The sequence below is a fragment of the Oratosquilla oratoria genome, chromosome 5, assembly GCF_046742065.1.
Source record: "Oratosquilla oratoria isolate Oo_2021 chromosome 5, ASM4674206v1, whole genome shotgun sequence".
Classification (NCBI taxonomy): Eukaryota; Metazoa; Arthropoda; class Malacostraca; order Stomatopoda; family Squillidae; genus Oratosquilla; species Oratosquilla oratoria.
This window is the reverse complement of record NC_134781.1, coordinates 36,066,148-36,089,227: the sequence shown is the minus strand read 5'-3', so window position 1 is coordinate 36,089,227 and position 23,080 is coordinate 36,066,148. Positions and strand designations below refer to the sequence as shown.

The 23,080-nt window shown below is 37.9% G+C and overlaps 1 protein-coding gene across 1 annotated transcript; it reads right to left on the bottom strand.

Moving 5' to 3' along the window:
• Positions 1–11,211: 11,211 nt before the first annotated feature.
• On the bottom strand, positions 11,212–16,556 carry LOC143025462 (uncharacterized). The gene is made up of 3 exons (XM_076185155.1): positions 15,989–16,556; positions 15,123–15,290; positions 11,212–11,966 (listed from the first exon to the last, which is right to left on the bottom strand). Exons 1-3 carry the CDS (start codon positions 16,539–16,541, stop codon positions 11,758–11,760), a joined length of 930 nt encoding a protein of 309 aa, XP_076041270.1. The 5' UTR covers positions 16,542–16,556; the 3' UTR covers positions 11,212–11,757.
• Between the last annotated feature and the right edge of the window lie 6,524 nt (positions 16,557–23,080).

Sequence of the window (23,080 nt, the reverse complement as noted above, 5' to 3'; positions counted from 1 at the left end):
ATTTGACATTGTTTTTGGATTCTGTATGCAAAAACATATAAGATACAGCCATTATTTTCCTTGGGACAAATTCTTTGTTGACCAGTGTTATTAAACTAGCTTCCTAAGATTGCAAAGCTAATTTACTAATGTCGCGAAGCTAGTTTCCTAAAGGTATGAGACTAATTTGCTGGTAGCGTCTGGCTAGTTTACTAAAGGTGTGAGACTAGCTTGATAATATATAAAGAAATGGGAGGAATTGGAGAATGCCAGAATTATAGAGGAATTTCACTAATAAATCATGCCACGAAAAATTTTGAAAGAATTCTAAGCCTCAGTTAGGCGAAGAACAACAAGGTTACCGACAAGACAGTAGTACAGTAAATTTGATTTTTGCACCAAAATGGTCATACAAAAATCCTGGGAATTTAATAAACAGCATTCATTGACCTGATAAAGGCATTTAACTCGGTTCTACGGGCACGGCTTTGGAAATATCTAGAGGAGGAATGTGGCATACAAGGGAAGTTGATGAAAGATATTAAAAGCCTGCAAATGTAACGTGAGAACGGGATTTGAAAATTAGAATTGGTTTGCTGTGCAGTCACATACATGGATGGAGTGACCAAATATTTTAACAGAAACAACATTATAGAGGGAAAAGGAGACGTGATGATCTACACAGATGATATCGCAGTGTGGTATAATAACAGAGAGGATCTAGAGCGATCGTTGATATATTGGAATGAATCCCTTCTAAATAAAGGACTAAAATTAAATACAGACAAAACCGAAATTATAGTAATATCGAGAAACAATGAAGAACCTATAAACGTCGCAGTACAGAGGAAGGAAATAAGAAATATGGAATCTGTTAAGTACCTAAGATACCATTTCTCAAGACAAGGATGGGCGATGACTACAAAAGAAAGTAGTAGAATGTAGCATCAGAAATGAAGGCCCTAAGAACAATTGCTGGCCAGACAGGAAGAAATAAAATTAGAAATGAACATATTAGAAAAGATAGATGCAGCACAACTGAGGTGGCTGGGACACTTTGAAAAAAATCAATCCGGAAAGAATAGCTAAAAGAAGATGGGAATGGTATAACCTCACTAACCATCACCAATCATGCACGTGATCCACACACATGCGAGAAAGTACTCGTCTTTAGCAAGACCCCAATCTTACAGATCTGACAAATTCCTCAATCACAAAACAACTTGACTCAAGAATGCAAAGTAAGACAACATGACGCCATCACGTTATCCCCAACACCAAAATGTCTAATGTCACCAAACAGATCCAGTGACCCCTTTCTTATACCTACCCCCAATTACATTACCGTAACTTCAATATATACGCAATATCTAGCCACATCCGCCAATCATATAACTAAACCCCATACAATGGAACTAACACCCATATATATTTTTAATGACTAATACATTTCCCATATAGTAACCCACAACAACATGCCTACCTAAGCACTTTTCCTTTTTATTAACGAACGGCTGCGCCCGTTGTAAATAGGACTGCCTAGGTCAAGAACCTAGTCAGTAGAGGTAGGGAGATCCTCTCCCTTATCTCCCTTTGTACATATTTCCGTACCTAAAAATAAATTAATAAATAACACCCCACGTTTCAAGGAACCTATCCTTAGAAAATCTGCCTATATGTAAGCCCACACAATAAAGGGTTACAATGGAGACCGAATGGCACAAGACCACGAGGAAGACCACGGAAAAGATGGAAGGATTCAGTTGGAGAGACATTGGAGAGACACCACCTACCACCATTGGACGAGCTGAGAGAGCAGGGTGTCTTACAATATAGAAAAGAATGGAGAAAGAGGCTGAACCCACTTACAGTGAAAATTTTACCTGGGAGTATTTGTAATATATATATATATATATATATATATATATATATATATATATATATATATATATATATATATATATATATATATGTATATATATATATTATATATATATAACCTTGATGATGGAGAAAATAACTGGGACAATGAAAGAGAGGGTTGATGTAAAATTGATAACATTAAGGTCAATAATTTAACATACGCTGATGATGTGGACCTAATTACCGAGAGTAGAGATGATTTGAAAGATCTAATCACCCCACTAAGAGAGACAGCGGAGAGAGTTGGGCTGCAAATAAATTTCGATAAAACCAAACTAATGTGTATGAGCAGAGAGGAGAGGAATGTAGAGGATATGTTTTTCGAAGACTAGAGAACAGAGGAGGTAGAGAGTTTCAAATATCTAGATGCAACAGTAACAAATAGAAACGAGATGAAGACAGAAATAAATATAAGAATCGCTTCAGCAAACAAATGTTATTTTAGCCTTGTACCAATATTAAAGAAGAAAAGTATATCAAGAAATACAAAATTAAGAACCTACAATACAATTCTACGATCTATAGTTTTATATACCAGTGAGACATGGAGCTTAACAAGACAAATGGAACAAAGACTACTGGTGTTTGAGAATACAATATTGAGGCGAATTACTGGACCAGTTTTTTTTATGAAAAAGAGAATAGGTGGAGAGGACGACACAATAATGAGCTGAGAGAAATAATTAAACAAGAGGAAATAATAGATGTTATAAGTAGAATAAAATTGAGATGGGCTGGGCATGTGGCGCGTATGGAGGACCATAGAATTCCAAAACGAGTTATAATGGGTAGACCTGGAATGAGATGGATGGATGGTGTGGATACGGAGATGGACAGAAGAGGAATAAATAAAATAACCTGGATGGAAGCAGCACAGGACCGAAGGACATGGAGAGGGTTACTGTTGGCGGACCAGAATCTACATGAGCTTCAAGATCCACCGGAGTGAGTATATATATATATATATAACATACATACATATATATATATATATATATATATATATATATGTATATGCATATATATATATATATATATATATATATATATATATTACACACAGGAACCCACAGTCGGAGAAAGAATAAACTTCGAATAAAGAAAAATCCTATATTTCGGCCGAAATATAGGATTTTTCTTTATTCGAAGTTTATTCTTTCTCCAACTGTTGGTTCCTGTGTGTAATTTACAAATGTGCTACTACATTTCTGTTTAGAAATATATATATATATATATATATATATATATATATATATATATATATATATATATATATATTCTTATACTGAGGGCGCTGGTTCTCCTTGATACACACTGAGTTAAACACCACAGCATTGTCACAATTGTTAATCTTCTTTCTAATATTTTCAATCCTTCTCACTATAGTTCTGACTTTGGGAGGGTGATCGAAAATCAATTGTCCAAAGTTCTCCATTTTAATAACAGATGACGTTTCGACTTCACAGACTCTGTGAAGTCGAAACGTCATCTGTTATTAAAATGGAGAACTTTGGACAATTGATTTTCGATCACCCTCCCAAAGTCAGAACTATAGTGGGAAGGATTGAAAATATTAGAAAGAAGATTAACAATTGTGACAATGCGGTGGTGTTTAACTCAGTGTATGTATATATATATATATATATATGTGTGTGTGTGTGTGTGTATTTATATATATATATATATATATAAGAAGAAAGACATATCATATATATTTTTCTACCATTCTTTTTCAATTTGTACTTCTATTTCCACTAAGACTGTTATATCTTTCTTCTTAACATTTTCTATTTGTTATTACTATCGCTCTATGTTATCAAAAAGCATGCCTTATTATTTCTCTTCTCTCTTTCATATCAGGATTTTGTCGATAATTTATTTCACTACTTCAACGACCCCTCAACGTGTCATAAAAAAATTTGTATTGTTGTATTTCTCCTCTTTTATATCATTATCAACATTTACCTTGTTTTTCTTTATTTTATTTTATTTTGTTTTGTTTTATGCAATTACTTTACTTTATCTTATTTTATCTCATTTCATTCTATAATATCATGTTACATTAATTTTCATTAGATTTTCTTTTATGGTTTTTACCCCTAAGATCATTTGTCTTAGGGACAGTTCCTCCGAGGGTGGATTTTGTCCCAAGGTTACAAGATAGCCACTTCGGTTTTTGCCACATCGTCCCACCATGCTGACATTTTTCAATTATATATATATATATATATATATATATATATATATATATATATATACATATATTATATATATAAATATTATATATATATATATTATATATATATATACATATGTGTGTGTGTGTGTGCGTGTGTGTGTGTGTGTGTGTGTGTGTGTGTGTGTGTGTGTATGAATATATATATATATATATGTATATATATGTATATATATATATATATATATATATATATATCTGGTTGAAATCAACTGCACTAGTTGCTTTAACAATCTTCAAGACTGTATTCTTTAATCTGGAGAATACTTTCCTATTAGCAACTGAGAGGGACTGGAAGTAGTCATTCATGACTCTCAAAAGAATATACACAGTGTATGCCAACTGATATATTTTTGCATAGTAATAGTATTGAACAACTATTGACTCCACCGAAACTATAGTTTTTCGCCTCGTCGTGAGGCGTCTTCAGGGTGAGGACTGCTTTGTAGGATGCTCTGCTATATTGAAGGTCTTCCAACGAATAATGACCGCTGGTTATTTTTTTACATTTATTGATTTACAAGAAATACATCTTGTTTGGGTCTCTACCCATATTCCTAGAAGGCATACAAGTATGCCTTTTACAATAAGTTACATGTACATTTGTTAAAAATATGTCAATATATGTTGCGCTGTACGGTCTCCACGATCTAGCCGACGTGGTTAGTGTCCTATGAGTCCGTCGCGTCCCATCCGGTCCAGCCGACGTGGTTCCTGCACCCGTCGCGTCCCATCCGGTCCAGTCTAAGGCATCATGCGCAGTTACCTAGGTGAAGAGAAGAAAGCATTAGTCCTTGGCTTAAATTAAAATGTGTCATAAGTCAAAAAAGTCAAAAATCAGCAAGAGAGTACAGTCGAACAGAACCCATCCGTATCATCTGGGGGGCGGCACTTGAAGGAGGCGTCCCAGCCGATACGAGTTAAGGGACACCGTCAGTCGACGGATGAGTCCCCCAGCCGAGGTCCTGGGGCCCGCACGTAGAAATCTGGTCGCCGGGCAAAGGGCCACATAATGATCTAGCCCGTTTGCGCCGGCCTCTCCACAGTGGATGCAGGCCTCCGGCTGTCCCGTCACCTCCGAGAAGCATCGATACCCGAGACGGAGTCGATGAAGGGTGACTTCCTCTATCCTGGAGAGACGGACTCCAGGGGTCAGTCGCTCATACGCTGTGGCAACTTGATACCAGCGTGCTGACGGCCTCTGGGCTGTTAGGTTCCTATGGCTTTGTAGTTCCCTCTTGGCCATCGCTCTCGTTGCAATGGCCAAGATCTCAGTTCGGCTCGGGAGGACACCGATTCCGCCTTCCATGTCCCCTGTGGCCGCTCTTCTGGCCACCCTGTCTGCCGCTTCATTTCCCTGGATGCCGATGTGTCCCGGCACCCAGTTGAGGACGACTGATCTCCCTTGCTGACGGAGGGCCTTGAGCTGAAACAACAGTGAGGTCATTAGTTTTTTCTGGTCAGTGTGATAATTTTTGGATATTAATTGCAACAGAGCTAAACTATCTGTGTGCACAACTACATTACGTTGGTGGGTGTTGAGAGCATGGGTCAATGCTAGACCCACTGCAACACCCTCTGCTTGCGTCGAGCAGCGAGTGCCCAACACCCTTACTCCCTGTTCCTCGTCCTTCGTGACAAACGCTGCACCTGCCACGTTGTGTACGGGATCCACGGAGCCGTCTGTAAAATAGACGACGCAGTTTTCCTGGGCGACAGATCTCATTGTGGCCTCCGCATCCGCCCGCAGGCGCGGCAGCGGCGTACCGCGTCGTGACGCCATCACACTGATTCTGGCCGGTGGATTCTCCCAGGGGGGAGACTGCACATAACCTTCCACCGGCACATCCCTCCTCTTCTGAAGGATAAGGTCATGCAGGTGAAGGTCCCTTATGCGGTGTGCAACCCTCGCTGACCACCTCTTCTGCGGGAAGAGATCCGGATCTTGCTGGAGGGCGCTGATTAGCCTTCGCCGCAGGAACGAGTCATGTTCTCTCTGAATGACTCTTATGGCGAAGGCTACCACCAATCCTGAGATCCTCACACTGATAGGCACCAGTCCCGCCTCTTGCTGCATATTGGCGACCAGAGTCCAGCGCGGCGCGCCCAATATTACGCGCAGCGCCTGGTTCTGTACTGTCTCCAAGTCAGCCAACCGTGTTGCGGATAGACCAGCCAGAGCACTGCTGGCATAGTCTATCACCGGTCGAATTGCGCTGACGTAGAATGTCCGGAGGACAGCGCAGTTGGCACCTGCCTCTCTGGTCGCCAAGGACTTCAAAACGTTAATCCGGCTGAGGACCCTTCCCCGGATGTATGCCACTTCAGTCCGGAAGGACAGCCTGGAGTCGAGCCAGACACCTAGGTACATGTGCGTGCTGACCCACTCCACCTCATGTCCCTGCAGCAGAAGCCTGTCCCTCGGTGTCACGCTAGTGCCAAAACACATGGCTTTGGTCTTTGGTGGCGAGATCTTGAGGCCAAGCTCTTCGCATTTGGAGGAAATGCGGTCGAGGCACATTTGCGTCCTTCTGGCCTTGGTCCTTCTGCCTGCCACCACCAGCGCGACATCGTCTGCGTATGATAGGAGGCGGCATCCTGTGGGTAGAGGGATGGCTATTAATGCACTCATCAGCACGTTAAACAGGGTGGGACTGAGAACCCCACCCTGGGGTGTACCATTTTCCAGGGGGTGATAGCAGGACTCCACTCCCTGTAGACGGACTCTGGCAGTTCTATTGGAGAGGTAGTCCGCTATCCACTGTAACAGTTTCCCCTGTACTCCTCTGGCAGCCAGACTGTCCAGAATTGCAGCGGGACTGGCAAGCTCGAATGCCTTCTCCAGGTCAAAGAAGACGACCATGGCGTGACGTTGCTCCACATGGCTCAGAAGCGTTGTAATGCATTGAGCCGTGCCCACCCCTTTGGTGAAGCCATAGAGGTTCTCTTGTGGTGGTCCCAGTTTCCACAAAAGTCTTTGGAGAACCATCTTTTCCATGGTCTTCCCCAGGCAGCTCGTCAGGGAGATAGGACGATACTTTCCGGGCTCCCTGGGCTTGGGGATAGGCACGATGTCGGATGGGCGGGCTTATAAGGCTCAGCCTGCCTAGCTCAGACGGAATACTGGCCTCTCATTGGCTGAGAGGTGCAGTATGGGATTTTGTCCGGGAGCCAAGGGAGTGGGATTTTGTCTGGGAGCCAAGGGGGTGGGATTTTGTCTGGAAGCCAAGGGGGTGGGATTTTGTCTGGAAGCCAAGGGGGTGGTATTTTGTCTAGGAGCCAAGAGGGTGGGATTTTGTCTGGGGTTCAAGAGGGTGGGATTTTGTATTGTAGTCAAGAGGGTGGGATTTTGTCTGGGAGCCAAGAGGGTGGGATTTTGTCCGGGAGCCAAGGGGGTGGTATTTTGTCTAGAAGCTCTGGCCTGATTTGCTGCTGCTCTGGTTACTGGTCCTAGGCGCTGATTAACTAGCTGGACATGTTTCATTTGTTCGCGGGGCTGCTGCTGTCTAAGGGCTTGTTGTTCCTGGAGGGGATTATTGATCCCTGGTTTCTATGGGATTGTAGGCGACGCCTCTACACTGCGACGTCGCCTACAATCCCATAGAAACCAGGGATCAATTTTCCAGCATTTCACTGAAACACACAACATGAAGCCTCCTCTACAGAAGCTGCTAGACCAAACGGACATTCTTCACAAGGAGTCTGCCTTCAGGAAGCTGCAGATTGCAGAAGCAGTATCCATTACTTGCCAGCGCCCTACCATCAACATACAGCAAGCTGCCGATTTTATTCTCCCTTCCGCGCGCCCTGTAAAGAATAACCCCCTCCAGGAACAACAAGCCCTTAGACAGCAGCATCCCCGCGAACAAATGAAACATGTCCAGCTAGTTAATCAGCGCCTAGGACCAGTAACCAGAGCAGCAGCAAATCAGGCCAGAGCTTCTAGACAAAATCTCACCCCCTTGGCTCCCGGACAAAATCCCACCCTCTTGGCTCCCAGACAAAATCCCACCCTCTTGACTCCCAGACAAAATCCCACCCTCTTGAATCCCAGACAAAATCCCACCCTCTTGGCTCCTAGACAAAATACCACCCCCATGGCTTCCAGACAAAATACCACCCCCATGGCTTCCAGACAAAATCCCACCCCCTTGGCTTCCAGACAAAATCCCACCCCCTTGGCTCCCAGACAAAATCCCACTCCCTTGGCTCCCGGACAAAATCCCATACTGCACCTCTCAGCCAATGAGAGGCCAGTATTCCGTCTGAGCTAGGCAGGCTGAGCCTTATAAGCCCGCCCATCCAACCAGCGGTCATTATTCGTTGGAAGACCTTCAATATAGCAGAGCATCCTACAAAGCAGTCCTCACCCTGAAGACGCCTCACGACGAGGCGAAAAACTATAGTTTCGGTGGAGTCAATAGTTGTTCAATACTATTACTATGCAAAAATATATCAGTTGGCATACACTGTGTATATTCTTTTGAGAGTCATGAATGACTACTTCCAGTCCCTCTCAGTTGCTAATAGGAAAGTATTCTCCAGATTAAAGAATACAGTCTTGAAGATTGTTAAAGCAACTAGTGCAGTTGATTTCAACCAGAATTGTCTTAGAGAAAACCTGTGCCCCAGAAATATATATATATATATATATATATATATATGTATATGTATATATACTGTATATATATATATGTGTGTGTGTGTGTGTGTGTGTGTATGTATGTATGTATATATATACATATATATATATATAATATATATGTACATATATATATATATATATGTGTGTGTGTGTGTATATGTATATATATAGGGTCGTTTCAAAAGTAATGCCTCCTATTTTTTAACTCAAGAAGTTGAAGAGCTACGAAGACGGGAGTACAAACATACATATACCAAGGTTTTTTCCCCCTTACAAAGTAGGTAGCCAAAAAGGAAAAGGCATAAAATCATTCCCACCCATTCCATCTCTGAATACACTCCACACCCCTCCACCCTCCCACTCAAAAAAGACGGGAGTGGCACCATTAAAATGAGCGACCTTTTGTGCTCCAGAATTTATTTTTCTACGTAGTCACCACCATTCCCAATGCACTTTTGCCAGCGATGAACAAGAGCCTTGATGCCTCAGTCGTAAAAGTCAGCGCCTGCTGAGGCGGTCCATTTTTTCATGGCTGTGATTACGGCATTGTTGTCAGGGAAGCGCTACCTATGTAATGCGTCCTTCAGAGGTCCGAACAAGTGGAAGTCTGATGGTGCCAGGTCAGGACTATACGGTGGGTGAGACAGCACCATCCAGCCAAACTTTGTCACACATTCCGTGGTATTCAAACTTGTGTGTGGCCTGGCGTTGTCGTGTTGCAAACGGAATATTTCTTTTTTCTCTGGCTTTACACGGGCAATCCGGGCCTTCAGCTTGGTCAAAGCTTGACGTAAGTGGAGTAGGAAACACAGGAGTCTTGGTCTTGATTTTATTCCTGACTAGTTTCGTAGGATAAAGGATAAAGCATACCTGCGAAACTAGTCAGGAATAAACTCAAGACCAAGACTCCTGTGTTTCCTACACCGCTTGCGTCATATATATATATATATATTTATATATATATGTATATTCATATATGTATATATATATATATATATATTAATATATGTATATATATATATATATATTTATATGTATATATATATGTATACATATATATATATATATCTATATATATATAGTTTTTCACTTGTCTTCCACTGCTGGAAAGATAAAAATAATAGTTTTCAAGTATGTTTTTTAGGGACATGTAAAATCTAGCTCGCATGTGGCTTATATATGAAAATGATAACTATCAAATGGCAGGGCAGTATGCACGCTAAGCATGGTGAGCCCTAACATCACACAGGAAACTTTCATTGTGCATGTTATCAAAATCTGACAAACTACTGGGACTCAAAGTAACCCAGCGGGGCGTGCTGACACATGTCAGCGACAGATTAAAACAGGCTAAAGCTACTGCGTCAAAATAAGGAGGTTGAAAGTGTTGACAGAGAATGTCAAAGTACACCTACACAAAGCTTTGGTAAGAATAATACTTGAATAACCACACGTCCCTCTCAAAACTCTGTCCAAAACCCAGTTAAGAAACCACAAAGCATTCAAAACAAGTTCCTCATGTTTGCCAGCGGTCAAACCCCTCCATTGCATGAAAGAATCGAAGAAGTCCACAAAAATTAATTAAACGATAAACTAATCAATAAGTAAATAATCTAGGACAAATTATTTCAACGCTCCACTACCCCAGAGTATCTGAAAGGAAGCGAACGACAAGAAAGATCACAACTCGGTCAGTCTACTAAGAGTCCAGGCACGATCACCACAACCAGTATGCATTCCATCAGATTAATCTGCTAACTAACTAAAGTGCTTATGATACGTTCATTAGCTTGCTGTAGTTTGTCAGTTCTCTCTATAATGTTTGAGGCATAATAAGTGCTATTCCCTTTTTATACCACATATGAATTGGTAATCATGATGTATTACTTTCCTTCCTCAAACACTTTTGATAGTCCTAATATTGACAAGTTCTTCTCTTCCATCATTGTCACTATCTACTCTACTTTTCCATTCAAAGTGGATACCTCGATTGTTGCTCTATTTGAGTATTTTCCGTGTCCATATCCTCTATCCTTTCTGGCCATTATCGTGTGAATTCCTCCTATTATAAAATACTGGCTGCATGAAATATACAGCTAACACCCCATACGGCGATTTCTGCTTGTTCTGAATGTACTAAACACAAAGGTTATTCCGATAGTTTCTTGACATCATATGATATAATCCTACATCTTAAAAGCAAAGAAGCAAAAACCACTGGTACAATCAGACAACACAGAACCAAACATTGTCCCATTCCAAATTTTTTTCATTGTAAAAGTATCTTAAGTTTAGCTATTTTTTTGCTGATGCTTAGAGAATTGTGGGTACACTTTGCTCTCAAATTTTGAAAAATTATTCTTTTTCTTGTTTGTATTTAATGTTTTCCAGCATAGATATATAAAATGGAGAATTTAAAAAATCTGAATCATTATATACATATTCATTTATTTATTTTCCACAATATAGCTCGATGAAAACATATATAAGAGCGTAATGAGTGTTTCATGTTTCAAATATATATAAATATATATTTTTTTCAGGACAAGATAGAAGAATTGTGAATGGGTTAAATGTTAAAACGGAAACAACATACCACTGTTTTAACCAGTACAAGCTCATACATTGTCTTCATAAAAGACATCGACAAGAAGACTATAGAACTATACAGAATCGATAATGATTCATTTCAATCCTTACACAGTCAAGCCCTAACGACTCTCCAATAAATAATACATGCTATATATATTTCATTAAGCTTCGAATTAAAGTATTCTTGTACTAGGTAATGAAAATCATCGTAAAAAAAAATCAAGTTAAAAGAAATGAGGCACTGGGAGGCACCTTAGGACCAGCTGGGCTAATCTAAGCTGCCACAATTTCATTGTAATTCCATAAGATACAGTAGAATTTTAATCCGAAATTTGATCCTATAACATGATAAAATGTGCAGGGGGTGGGTGGGTTTTCAAAATCAGGCCATAGAACACACAAAGTAACTATCATATGAGCACTTAATATCGATGAGATTTCCTGAACCGTACACAAATAGTACACAGTCTTCACCGCCTCTATAGTCGTTGGGTTCTCCACTCCTCCAGCTTTCATCCACTTTGGTCCCATCTATCCAACGAAAGTCACCTTCCGTTTCAAGGTCGGACGCTCCTACCCAGAAGTCATCTCCTGAATCACGATGAAAATATTACACTGATATTATAATCTCATTAATAACAATCTAATCTAGTAACAATATGGACAACACACAAATATATACGCACACACACATATATATATATATATACACATATATATATATATGTATATATATATATATATACATATATATATATTTATATACACACATATATACATATATATATGTATATATATATATATATATGTATATATATACATATATATATATATACATACTATATATATATACATATATATATATATATATATATATATATATATATATATATGAAAATAAAAACATAAGAATGAAGGAGGATGCGAGAGACCATAAGGCCTACACTACGCAGTTCCATGTCCATTACCACCTGTCATCCCCATCCATGAAATTGTCTAACCTTAAACAAACTGATAGTTTCAGCGCTCACTACATGATTACTAAGTCTTTTCCACTTGTTCAACACTAATAGTACACCAATTCTTCCATACTGTATTCTTAAATCTAAATTTGTACAATTTAAATCCGCATCTATACATACATACATATATATATATATATATATATATATATATATATATATATAAATATATATATATTGCAAAAATAATCACAATAACGCGATATGAAAAAATATTGCAGAAACCACAGGGAAATTAAAGTCGGAATACTGAACGTTTTCGTCTATTACGACATCCTCAGAGTACAAGAAAAAAAAATAGAACACAATATTTATACAGAAGTATGAAAACTGGGAGAGGTTATAGTCACATAAAACCTTCGGACATTATACATACATCCACATTCAATTACACATGGAAATGTTAATGGTAATAATAATAAAAGTACATACACATTCATATTCACATGGAAATAAGAAAGGTAATAGTAACACCAAAAATAAAATAAAAAAATCAAAAGAGCAAAATCATGTGGCCGAAAGGTCCATAGGACATTTGGTACAATTAGGAAACTTGGTACTGCTTAAATATCCTATGATTATAAGATTGTTTAACCAAAACACAAGATAATATTATCAAATTGTACAAAAAAAACAACACAATATTTAACAGAAATAAGAAAACTGAAAAGGTTATAGCCACATAAAACCTCCGGACGTTATACATACATACACACTCATATACATATAGAAATATTAATGGTAACAATAAATGAAAAAATACATACACATTCATATACACATAGAAATAATAAAAAGAAAAATAGATAAAAAAAATAAATAAAAAAAAGAACTAAACTATGTGGCCGATAGGTCCACAGGAAATTTGGTACAATTAGGAAATTTGGTACTGTTTTACTATCCTATTAATTATAAAATTGTCTAGTTTAAATAAACCTAAACTCAAGTTAATATTATTATCAAAATTGTTCTTTATGAAACAGGATTCAATGATGTTCCTATCTAAAGCTGAATTACAATCAACAATTTTCTTAACGTTGTCCCAGTCAATGTTGTGGTTTGTGTCCCTAACATGGACAAAAACTCCACTGGACATTTGGCCCGTCCTTATACTGTACCTGTGTTGTTTCATCCTAATATTTAATTCTTTACCTGTTTGGCCAATATAACAGGAGCTACAGTTTTTACAGGGAATACTATAAACACATCCTACATTATTACAAGGGGAATTTTTAATAAGGAGTTCTTTGATGGTACTGTTTTTGAAAATAACATTAATATTAAACTCCTTAAGGATGCGAGGAAGTCTCACAAGATTATCATGAAAGGGAATTACTAAAATATTTTTCTTACAAAAAGTATCTTTTTGGGTTGTATTGAAATAAGACTTCCTTGCCCTATGTTGTGCCTAATATTTCTATATGTATATGAGTGTGTATGTATGTATAACGTCCGGAGGTTTTATGTGGCTATAACCTTTTCAGTTTTCTTATTTCTGTTAAATATTGTATTTTTTTTTGTACAATTTGATAATATTATCTTGTGTTTTGGTTAAACAATCTTATAATCATAGGATATTTAAGCAGTACCAAGTTTCCTAATTGTACCAAATGTCCTATGGACCTTTCGGCCACATGATTTTGCTCTTTTGAATTTTTTTTGTTTTTTGTTTTGTGTTACTATTACCTTTCTTATTTCCATGTGTATATGAATGTGAATGTACTTTTATTAGTATTACCATTAACATTTCCATGTGTAATTGAATGTGTATGTATGTATAATGTCCGAAGGTTTTATTTGACTATAACCTCTCCCAGTTTTCTTACTTCTGTATAAATATTGTGTTCTATTTTTTCTTTCTTGTACTCTGAGGATGTCGTAATAGACGAAAACGTTCAGTACTCCGACTTTAATTTCCCTGTGGTTTCTGCAATATATATATATATATATATATATATATATAAGGGAGAATGATGAAAATCTAGTGCATGAGGAGGTGGTAAACAATGGAAATTATGGGGAAATGGATGAGATTACGAGAGAGGAAGTAATTAATGCAATTAAGAAAATGAAAAATGGAAAGGCAACGGGTGAAGCACACACAACTCCCCGCCCACGAGAGTCGGAGTAACGACCCGAAGCGCAGCGATACCGAAATAATTTCGGCCCTGGGCAGGATTCGAACCAGCTACTGCTGCACCTCCGTACTGGCAGTTCAGTACTCTATCAACCGCATATAAACGCGCGCACACACACACACACACACACACACACACACACACACACACATATATATATATATATATATATATATATACAGTATATATATATATCTCTATATATGTTTGTATATATATGTATATAATATATATATATATACATATATATATATATATATATATACATATATATATATATATATGATGTACTTACTAATATATCTATCTAGTTTATTTAATTAATATGCCTATGTATATATTCATTCACTCATTTGAATAATATTCATGTACAAACTGTTCATCTTATTAATCGATAAACTGGCCAATCCATTCACTGACCAATGACTCATTAGTCATTCATTTAATTAAACGTTCATCCATTTAATTTCTAAATCTACCCATGTATAAATTTTCACCTCATCATGTCATGGAAAGAAGTGTAGATGATAATATTGCAATGGGGTGTGGATTGAAAGTGGGATTAAAGGTACCAAAGGTGAACTTACCGTATTCGTGCTTTAGATATTTCGCCAGGTGTATTACGTTGCTGGGTACGACCAAGTCTGCTCCAATTCCCGTGCAGTATTCCCTGGCCTTTTGCCATTTCATTTTCTTCTCCGTATAAACGTAGATGCAGTCACGACCAACCAGTTCGAAAGGAGACTGACAATGACCTGAAAAATTTAGTGTAAGATCATTTCTCAGAGCAATATACTAGGAATTGTATGTCAAGCAAGCACGAGTTTATCTTCATATTATTACACGTGGAAAAGAGCTATGATTTTTTTTTTCAGAATTCTTTTAATCAAAAACTCCATTGAAAATTAAGAAGGATGCGTATATTCAATTCCTTTTAAAGAATGCGACAAATGTCATATTGGTCAGACTGATTTTGGTGGTCTTGGCGCTTATTCGATAACTAAAACCTCGGGTGCGTTAAGATGAGAGTATCGTCGTTGCTATGTAAATAATACGCGTTCAATCAGTATCATCGTCGGAACTTTGTAAAAGTACAGCCAGTACTTGGCAATACTAATGTAAAAGAAGATAACCTCACCTAACTTTAGGAATCTTAGGAAATTATGGCGATATCGTCGTCATAGTTTACCCAAAATCGTACACAGGAGGTGGAGGCATATCTTCCAAATAGTAACATCAGCCAAGTGGAGTAAGTCACTGCTGTACATACATGTGAGTTTGATCATATGCAAAGGATAAATGAAAGGAGATGGCCCAGGAATTGAGTTTACCAATGAAATGTATAGCCCGAGATAGTCTGCATTTTTACACGGTACTTCCAGGCAGTCACACCTGTCGAAATGGGGTAAACGCATCATGCTCTATCCAAAGGCAAATCGAATAAAACACTTAATTTGTCGGTGTCGTAATTCAAGATCGCTTAGACGTCTGCCGATGCTTTCCTGTTCCTTCTGCACCCTTGCTATGCTCTTCAGTATTTCTTCACGCTGCGTTTGATCAGCTGCAGAGTTTAGCTTTTCCTCAAAGAGGTTGACTTTGCTTTTCACGTCTGTAAGACTGTCAATAATTGCTTCGCTTGTTTGGCATCGACAGTCGGTTTGACTCTGAACGGCCGTCAGGAGGTCTTGCAGAGACTTCTGTTGGCTCAAGATGGCCTTCGTCGTCTCAGTGGCCAAGCTTGCAATGGCACGGACAATTTTCATGTGATCTTCATTTTCACCGTTCGGCGATGCCCCAACAAGGATCAGGGTACACAGGGAGAGAAAGGGGACATAACATAGAAAATTCCATTTCAACATTATCGTCTGTGAAGAGATTTTGGTTTTGCGTAGGTGCGGGTATTCGTGAGGAAAGATGCTTCGACGCCGCCTGCCTATTCTTGACTGCTGCACCGAGAGGCCCTTTCTTATCTTAATCAATTGCCTAGCCCTAGGGTGTGAAGACATGTCAGCTCTCAAAGCAAGGTTGCCACACGTCACTTTTTATGGGACTAGAAGTAAACCTAATTCTTGGCTGGAATTATCGACACTTAAACATCCCAAGCTCAGAAGTGCTTTTGCAAACGCGATAATGGAAGAAGGAACAGGAGCAGGAGGGGAGGTAAATGGCGAGGGGAAATTCACTCCACTCTGTGTACTAGAGTGTATCTCCCTTTCGGACCGTCACCCGAAATCGAATTTGCACAACGTGACTGGGGTAATACGTGGTAATTTTTATAATCCCCCTCATTCCCCTATATCACCATAACTTCTGACCAAGTCTAGGTCATGATTCCAATTGCGTAATACTCGTTCAGCGTCTTACCTTGAAACCCCGTTGTCAAAGGTAAATAGGAAATATAACTTCACTCGAAATAAGATTGGAAGTGTTGTAGAATATATGCAATAGGTTTCTCATGTAAATGGGAAGAAAGGTGAGGAAACACACCACAATTAATACTTACGACGGAGAAGTCACCAAGCAGTGTAAAAGAATAAACATGAATAATAATAAATCGGTAATCAATTTTACTGACATTGATTGGATGACCCTTGAACATGGCCAGATAGGTAGTCGCTTGATAGATTTTCTCGGTAACAATTACTTAGTTCAACATGTAAAAGAGCCCACAAGATATGGAAACTTAATCTATTGATCATTAGCCGCGAAAGCATGATAACCGATGTAGAAATCGGTGAAAATATTGCAAATAGCAATCACAACTTAGATTCAAACTCCTAAAAAATTTAGAATAGACACTTGTGTTTCTAAAATACCCGATTTCAGTAAAGACCAGTTCATAGGACTACGTCAGGAACTTCAGTTTCAGATTGGGAGGCAAAATTAAGCGAAAAGTCTGTAGATCAGATGTGGGAAATGTTTCAAAATACGCTACGATGATTCATACTTACATCCATTTAATGGACATGCCCTCCAAATCAGGCTCGCCCAAAATGACAAAGAAACTGAAAAAAATATTGCTAAAAAGAGACAGACACATAAGAAATACAAGTGCTCGAGTGCATCTAATGACCATCAAAGTTAGGCATTGATACAGAGAGATTTAAAAAGGATAATTAAAAAGCGAAAACGCAATATGCAATGAATATCGCTGATAAATCCAAAGGGAATCCCAAAGAATTCTATAGTCACATTAGAGATAAAAAGGTTATTAGAAATCACATCGGTTCAATATTATCTGCTGCCGGTCAACTTGAATACTCAAATGAAGGAATGTGTGATATTTTAAACAACTATTTTAGCTAAGTATTCGTAAACGAAATACATCAAAGTCAAATCCAAACTGAAATCTGTGAAAAGTATAGGGTAAACTTACTACGGTAAATATAACAAAAGAAAAAATTAAAATGTGTATAGAAAAACTCAAAGTTAAAAAAACTTGACGCCAACTTGGATGCCAACCTGACGGTTAGCATCCAAGAATCTTAAAGGAAATGAAAAATGAGATTGTTGTTCTATTAGAAATTATTTTCAAGAAATCCATCATATCCGGAGATGTCCCAAGAGAATGGAAGCTAGCTAACGTTACTCCCATATTCAAAAAAGCTGGCAAAAAGAAACCAAGTAATTACAGGCCTATAAGCTTGACTTCAATCGTAAGAAAAATTATGGAAACTATGATAAGAGATGCTATCGAACATCATTTAGAAAGTAACTGTTTAAAGATAGCCACCATGGATTCAGATGGAAACGTTTTGCGTGACTAACTCGAATTCTACAACACAGTCATCTCGAATTATGACAAAAGAAATAATATAGATCTAATATATCTAGACTTTGCAAAAGCTTTTGATACCATCCCCCACGAAAGACTACTTACTAAATTAGCTTCACACGGAATAAGTGGGACCCTATTAAGTTGGACTAGTAATTGGTTGAATGATCGAAAACAGAGAGTTGTTTTAAATGGCAAAAACTTCTAGGTGGAAAAATGTCACGAGTGGAGTTCCTCAGGCTTTCGTTCTTGGGTCACTTCTATTCATAGTATATATAAATTATATAGACCACAGACTAAAATCTATTGTTTCCAAATTTGCTGATGATACAAAACTATACGGAATGTCAAATGATCACTTAAATCAATTATACGAGTATATTCAAGAAGATTTAGATAAATTACAACAATGGTCTGAAAAGTGGCTAATGAAATTTAACACAAGTAAATGCAAGATTATGCACATATGTAAAAATAACAGTAAGTACGATTACAAGTTATTTAGAAATTCGTTAACAAAAGTGGGTAGTGAAAAGGATCTCGGCGCAATTATCAGTAACGATCTCCAATCATCTAAGCAGTGTATTTCAACCTCTGAGAAATAAGATAAGATTCTAGGACTGATTACATGATCTTTTGACTTCAAAAGCCCATCTCTAATTAGAAAGATATATAAATCGTTAGTTGGTCCACATTTGGAATATACTGTTTCCGTATGGTCACCGAATCTCATTAAAGACATTGGCAGATTGGAGAAAGTACAACGGCAAACCACAAAACTGATTCCAAATATAACAAATAAATCATACGAAAATCGACTAAAACATAGGAATCTGTTTTCCCTAAAAAAGCGTAGACTCAGAGGTGACTTGATAGTCTTTAATCAAAAGTGACAAATTTTTCACACTGAATGAGAATCCGAAAAGAAATAATGGTCTCAAACTGTCAGTAAATAGATTTAATTTGGAAGTTAGTGTAGTTAATAAATGGAATAAAATTCCTGCAGATGCAGAATCATTTAGATAAACACCTAAGCAAAATGCTGTAATGACTGTCATTTGTTTTATATTATTTGTTTATTTGTTTTGTTATCATTTGTCTGTTTGTTTTTTATTATTTGATTGACTTTCATTTATCATTAGTTATATGTCAATTTATTATTGTTTTCTATTTACCTGTTTGTCTATTATCTAACTATACCTATGCATTTATTTATTTATTATTATTCATATTATTATATTTTATTTATTTGTTTATTTATTTATTTATCTATCCTTATAAAAAAAAATCGCATCCGACCTAGTTATGGACCAAAAGGTCTCCTGTCGGCATGCTCCGCCTTTGTAATCCTTTGTAATCCTTTTTATTTTTCAAGATGGTGGTTGACTATGCCTTTTTAGTGTTATGGCGTCGAGTCTGTTGCCTTACACAAGTTTTTCGTATGTATAAACAAAAGTGACATGTCACTTTATCTAAGTGGAAAAAGGTAGAAATGTTTATCGCGTTATTTCAAGAAGATCCCTTCTAAATGTTCTGGAAACATTTCTAATCCCACATTACTGGATCCTATACTCTAAACATTCTAAATTACTAATTTCGGTACAACTTGAGGATGTTTAATTGCTGTATCCAAACCTTAGTCATAATTTTAAAGCTATCAAATAACCAAGTTGACTAAGATATTAGTCACTAATGGTTTTACTAGTTGGTTACAACATCTCACCGACTTCAAAAAACAACTCCATCGGGAGCAGTCCCCGACGATAGGTGGCGCTCAAAGTAATACTTTATTATGAAAACAGAGATCTCATCGAAATGAAACATACATCCCAACCCCAAACCCAGCTTACACCCTCGTCTATCCTTGCAGGGATCTGTAACGCTTTCTCACGCACGATTCTGAATGAGGAGATCGAGGCCAGGGGTGGAACATATAATTTACTATATTATAAATACTGGAAGATTTTTTTTATATTAAAAAAGGGAAAGGTAAAATCAAAGAATATTGTAAATGTGACTTGTAAGTCATGCCAGATTGAATGAATGTACAATTTAGTGAAGTAACTTTAAGTTGAAATTTGTTTTTTGCCTTTGTGTGCATTGGTAGCTGCCATATACAAGGTATGTTTAAAAGTTATCCAACCTTTGTTCTTAATATATATACATATACATACATATCTATATTATATATATATATATATATACATATATATATTTCAATATATATATATATATATATATATATATATATATATATATATATATACTCGTATCCACATACAACAAACTTACCCCAATATCCTTCAAAGTAGTCCTCTTGGGCAGCCACACACTTCTCCCAACGGCCCTGCCATTGTCGGAAGCAGCGGTGGAACGCCTGTACACGCCACGATGATCACGTGGCATGGAACGCGCGTGATGTCGCCCACGACCTGACGCTCTCTGACAGTGCGACCCTGCTTGACCCGACCTAACCTAACCCTGTGCAATTATGTAATTACGCACCACGGGTGACTACCCACGCGGTATATATATATCGGCTCCCGCCGCATGTAAAATCAGTTCACTCGTACCTTACAATAAAGGAGACGAACTCGCTAAAACCTCTTTCTCTTCACCACAGTAGCATCGCTACAATGGTGTCAGTGTAGCGATTGTAAGGTTCGAGTGAACTGATTTTATATGCGGCGGGAATCGATGTATATACCGCGTGGGTAGTCATCCGTGGTGCGTATTTACATAACTACACTGGGTTAAGTAAGGTCGGGTCAAGCAGGGTCGCACTTTCAGAGAAGCGTCAGGTCGTGGGCGACATCAAGCGCGCTCTATGCCACGTGGTCATCGTGGTGTGTACATGCCTTTTTGGTAGGGTGGCACACTGCTGACCCGTCACATTCCGCATGATTTCTTCTCTGGACTGAAATCTGGTCAATTCCAGGGACATTTTTAGCTTGGAGAAAAGCTAGAGGTCACGCAGAGCCACGTCGGGAGAGTAGAGGAACTGAAGAAGTATAAATGTGTTGTACTTGGCTTCCGCCGTGATCCGCAGCAATTTTCCTGCAACTGGTAATTATTTGTAAGTTATCTAATTCCATAGTCCTATGTCTCATTTTCCAGCCTAAGATAGCTTAGTAGTGATCGAATTCAACATGATTCTTTATATATCCGCGCCTTACGAAATCAAGTAAGGGTAAGTACAATATTATATAAACCTCATAGGGATACGTGGACTAACATTATCTAACACAACTTACTACTGCGTTACACTTACATATCTTCGTGACACATCGTGACACATCATGATATAATAAACATGGTAAAGAACAGGCTTTAACAACTTTCGATTAAATGTTGTTAATGCGAGCACTTAAAACGAGATAATTGCTTCGGATAACCAGAACCATTTGTATTTCATTTAAATCTAAGTTTGAAACCTCGTGTAGCTGAACGTGGTTTTTGCTCTCTGATAATTGTTTACGATAGGTTTATGTATAATAGCTGCCGATCACAAGTTCAGCACATGATCCAAGAGCGTGGGAAATCACACGCCAAGGAATAATCTTGAATGCTAAGAGGCTTCTTCAAGACCTCGGGTTTTTCCATCCGCGTTCGGAAGCATTCGTTGATGACTTCACCCTCATATTTTCCGTGGACACTACGTAACTCTTATAACAAATCCAAGGGGAAGGAAACTGCCTCACTCAGGACAGAAAATGCAGTGACACCTACATGCAACTCATGCAACACTCAAAATGTGTCCTGTCATCTCTGTCTCTGCGTTGAGCAGTAGTTACTCTAATTTTAGTGCTCAAGTGGTAGCCTTGAATTTCTTCTTATCACCAGACAACGATATCTAGCTGCCTGCCTGCCTGCCTGCCTGCATAAATACAGGCAATACGTCGGAAGGAGGGCCCTGCAAGCTGTGGAGAATATTATGACTTCTGACAAAATACCCATCCCTTTTAATACGTAATGCTGACGGTGTAAGTTTAATCTAGGTGACCGACCTACCGAGTTAATTCTGGGACACTCCCATACAATTTTACAACGTTCAGAAGCAAAAAACGACATACCTTTGATCGGCAGGGAATCATCGAACCCTGAAAAGTACAATGGCATCACAAAGCACCATGTATCTTTGTGAATATGTAACCACTTCACTTTTTTTCTGTTTTGTTTGGATATTTCATCAAACATAGTATTATAACTTACCGTGACATTGGGACCACTCTATCTAAATGGAAAAAGTAAAAAATTTCAGGGTTTTTTTTATAATGCTTTCTTGTACTAAGCATTCTAGAATACAGATTTCATACAGCTTGATATGCTTAATTGCTGTATGTCAATCTTAATTCTAATTATACAGCTATCATTTTATTAAATTATCTGAGGTAGTAACCACAGATGTCTATATTAATTTGTAATAATAGCTTATTTACTCTAAAAGAATGTCTCTGTCAGGGTTTATTCCCGACACAAACAGAACGGAGGACAATTGAATTATTGGCAAACCAAAGGAAAGGAAGTTGTCCGTGATGAGCTATAATTCAAAGGATTACAAAGGCGGAGCATGCCGACAGGAGACCTTTTGGCCCATATCTAGGTCGGATGCGAACAAAAAATCATGATAATAATAAATAAAAACTATAATAATGTAAATAACAAATAAGATAAAATACATAATAAATGCACAGGTATAGTTAAATAATAAACAAACAGGTAAATAGTAAATAATAATAAATTGACATATAACTAATAATAGATGAAAAT

Coding starts and splice junctions, on each gene's coding strand:
- LOC143025462 (XM_076185155.1), bottom strand. CDS start 16,541: ATGTCTTCACACCCTAGGGCTAGGCAATTGATTAAGATAAGAAAGGGC. Junction 15,291..15,988: donor TGAATTACGACACCGACAAA/TTAAGTGTTTTA, acceptor TAAATTTTTCAG/GTCATTGTCAGTCTCCTTTC. Junction 11,967..15,122: donor ATATCTAAAGCACGAATACG/GTAAGTTCACCT, acceptor ATCGTGATTCAG/GAGATGACTTCTGGGTAGGA.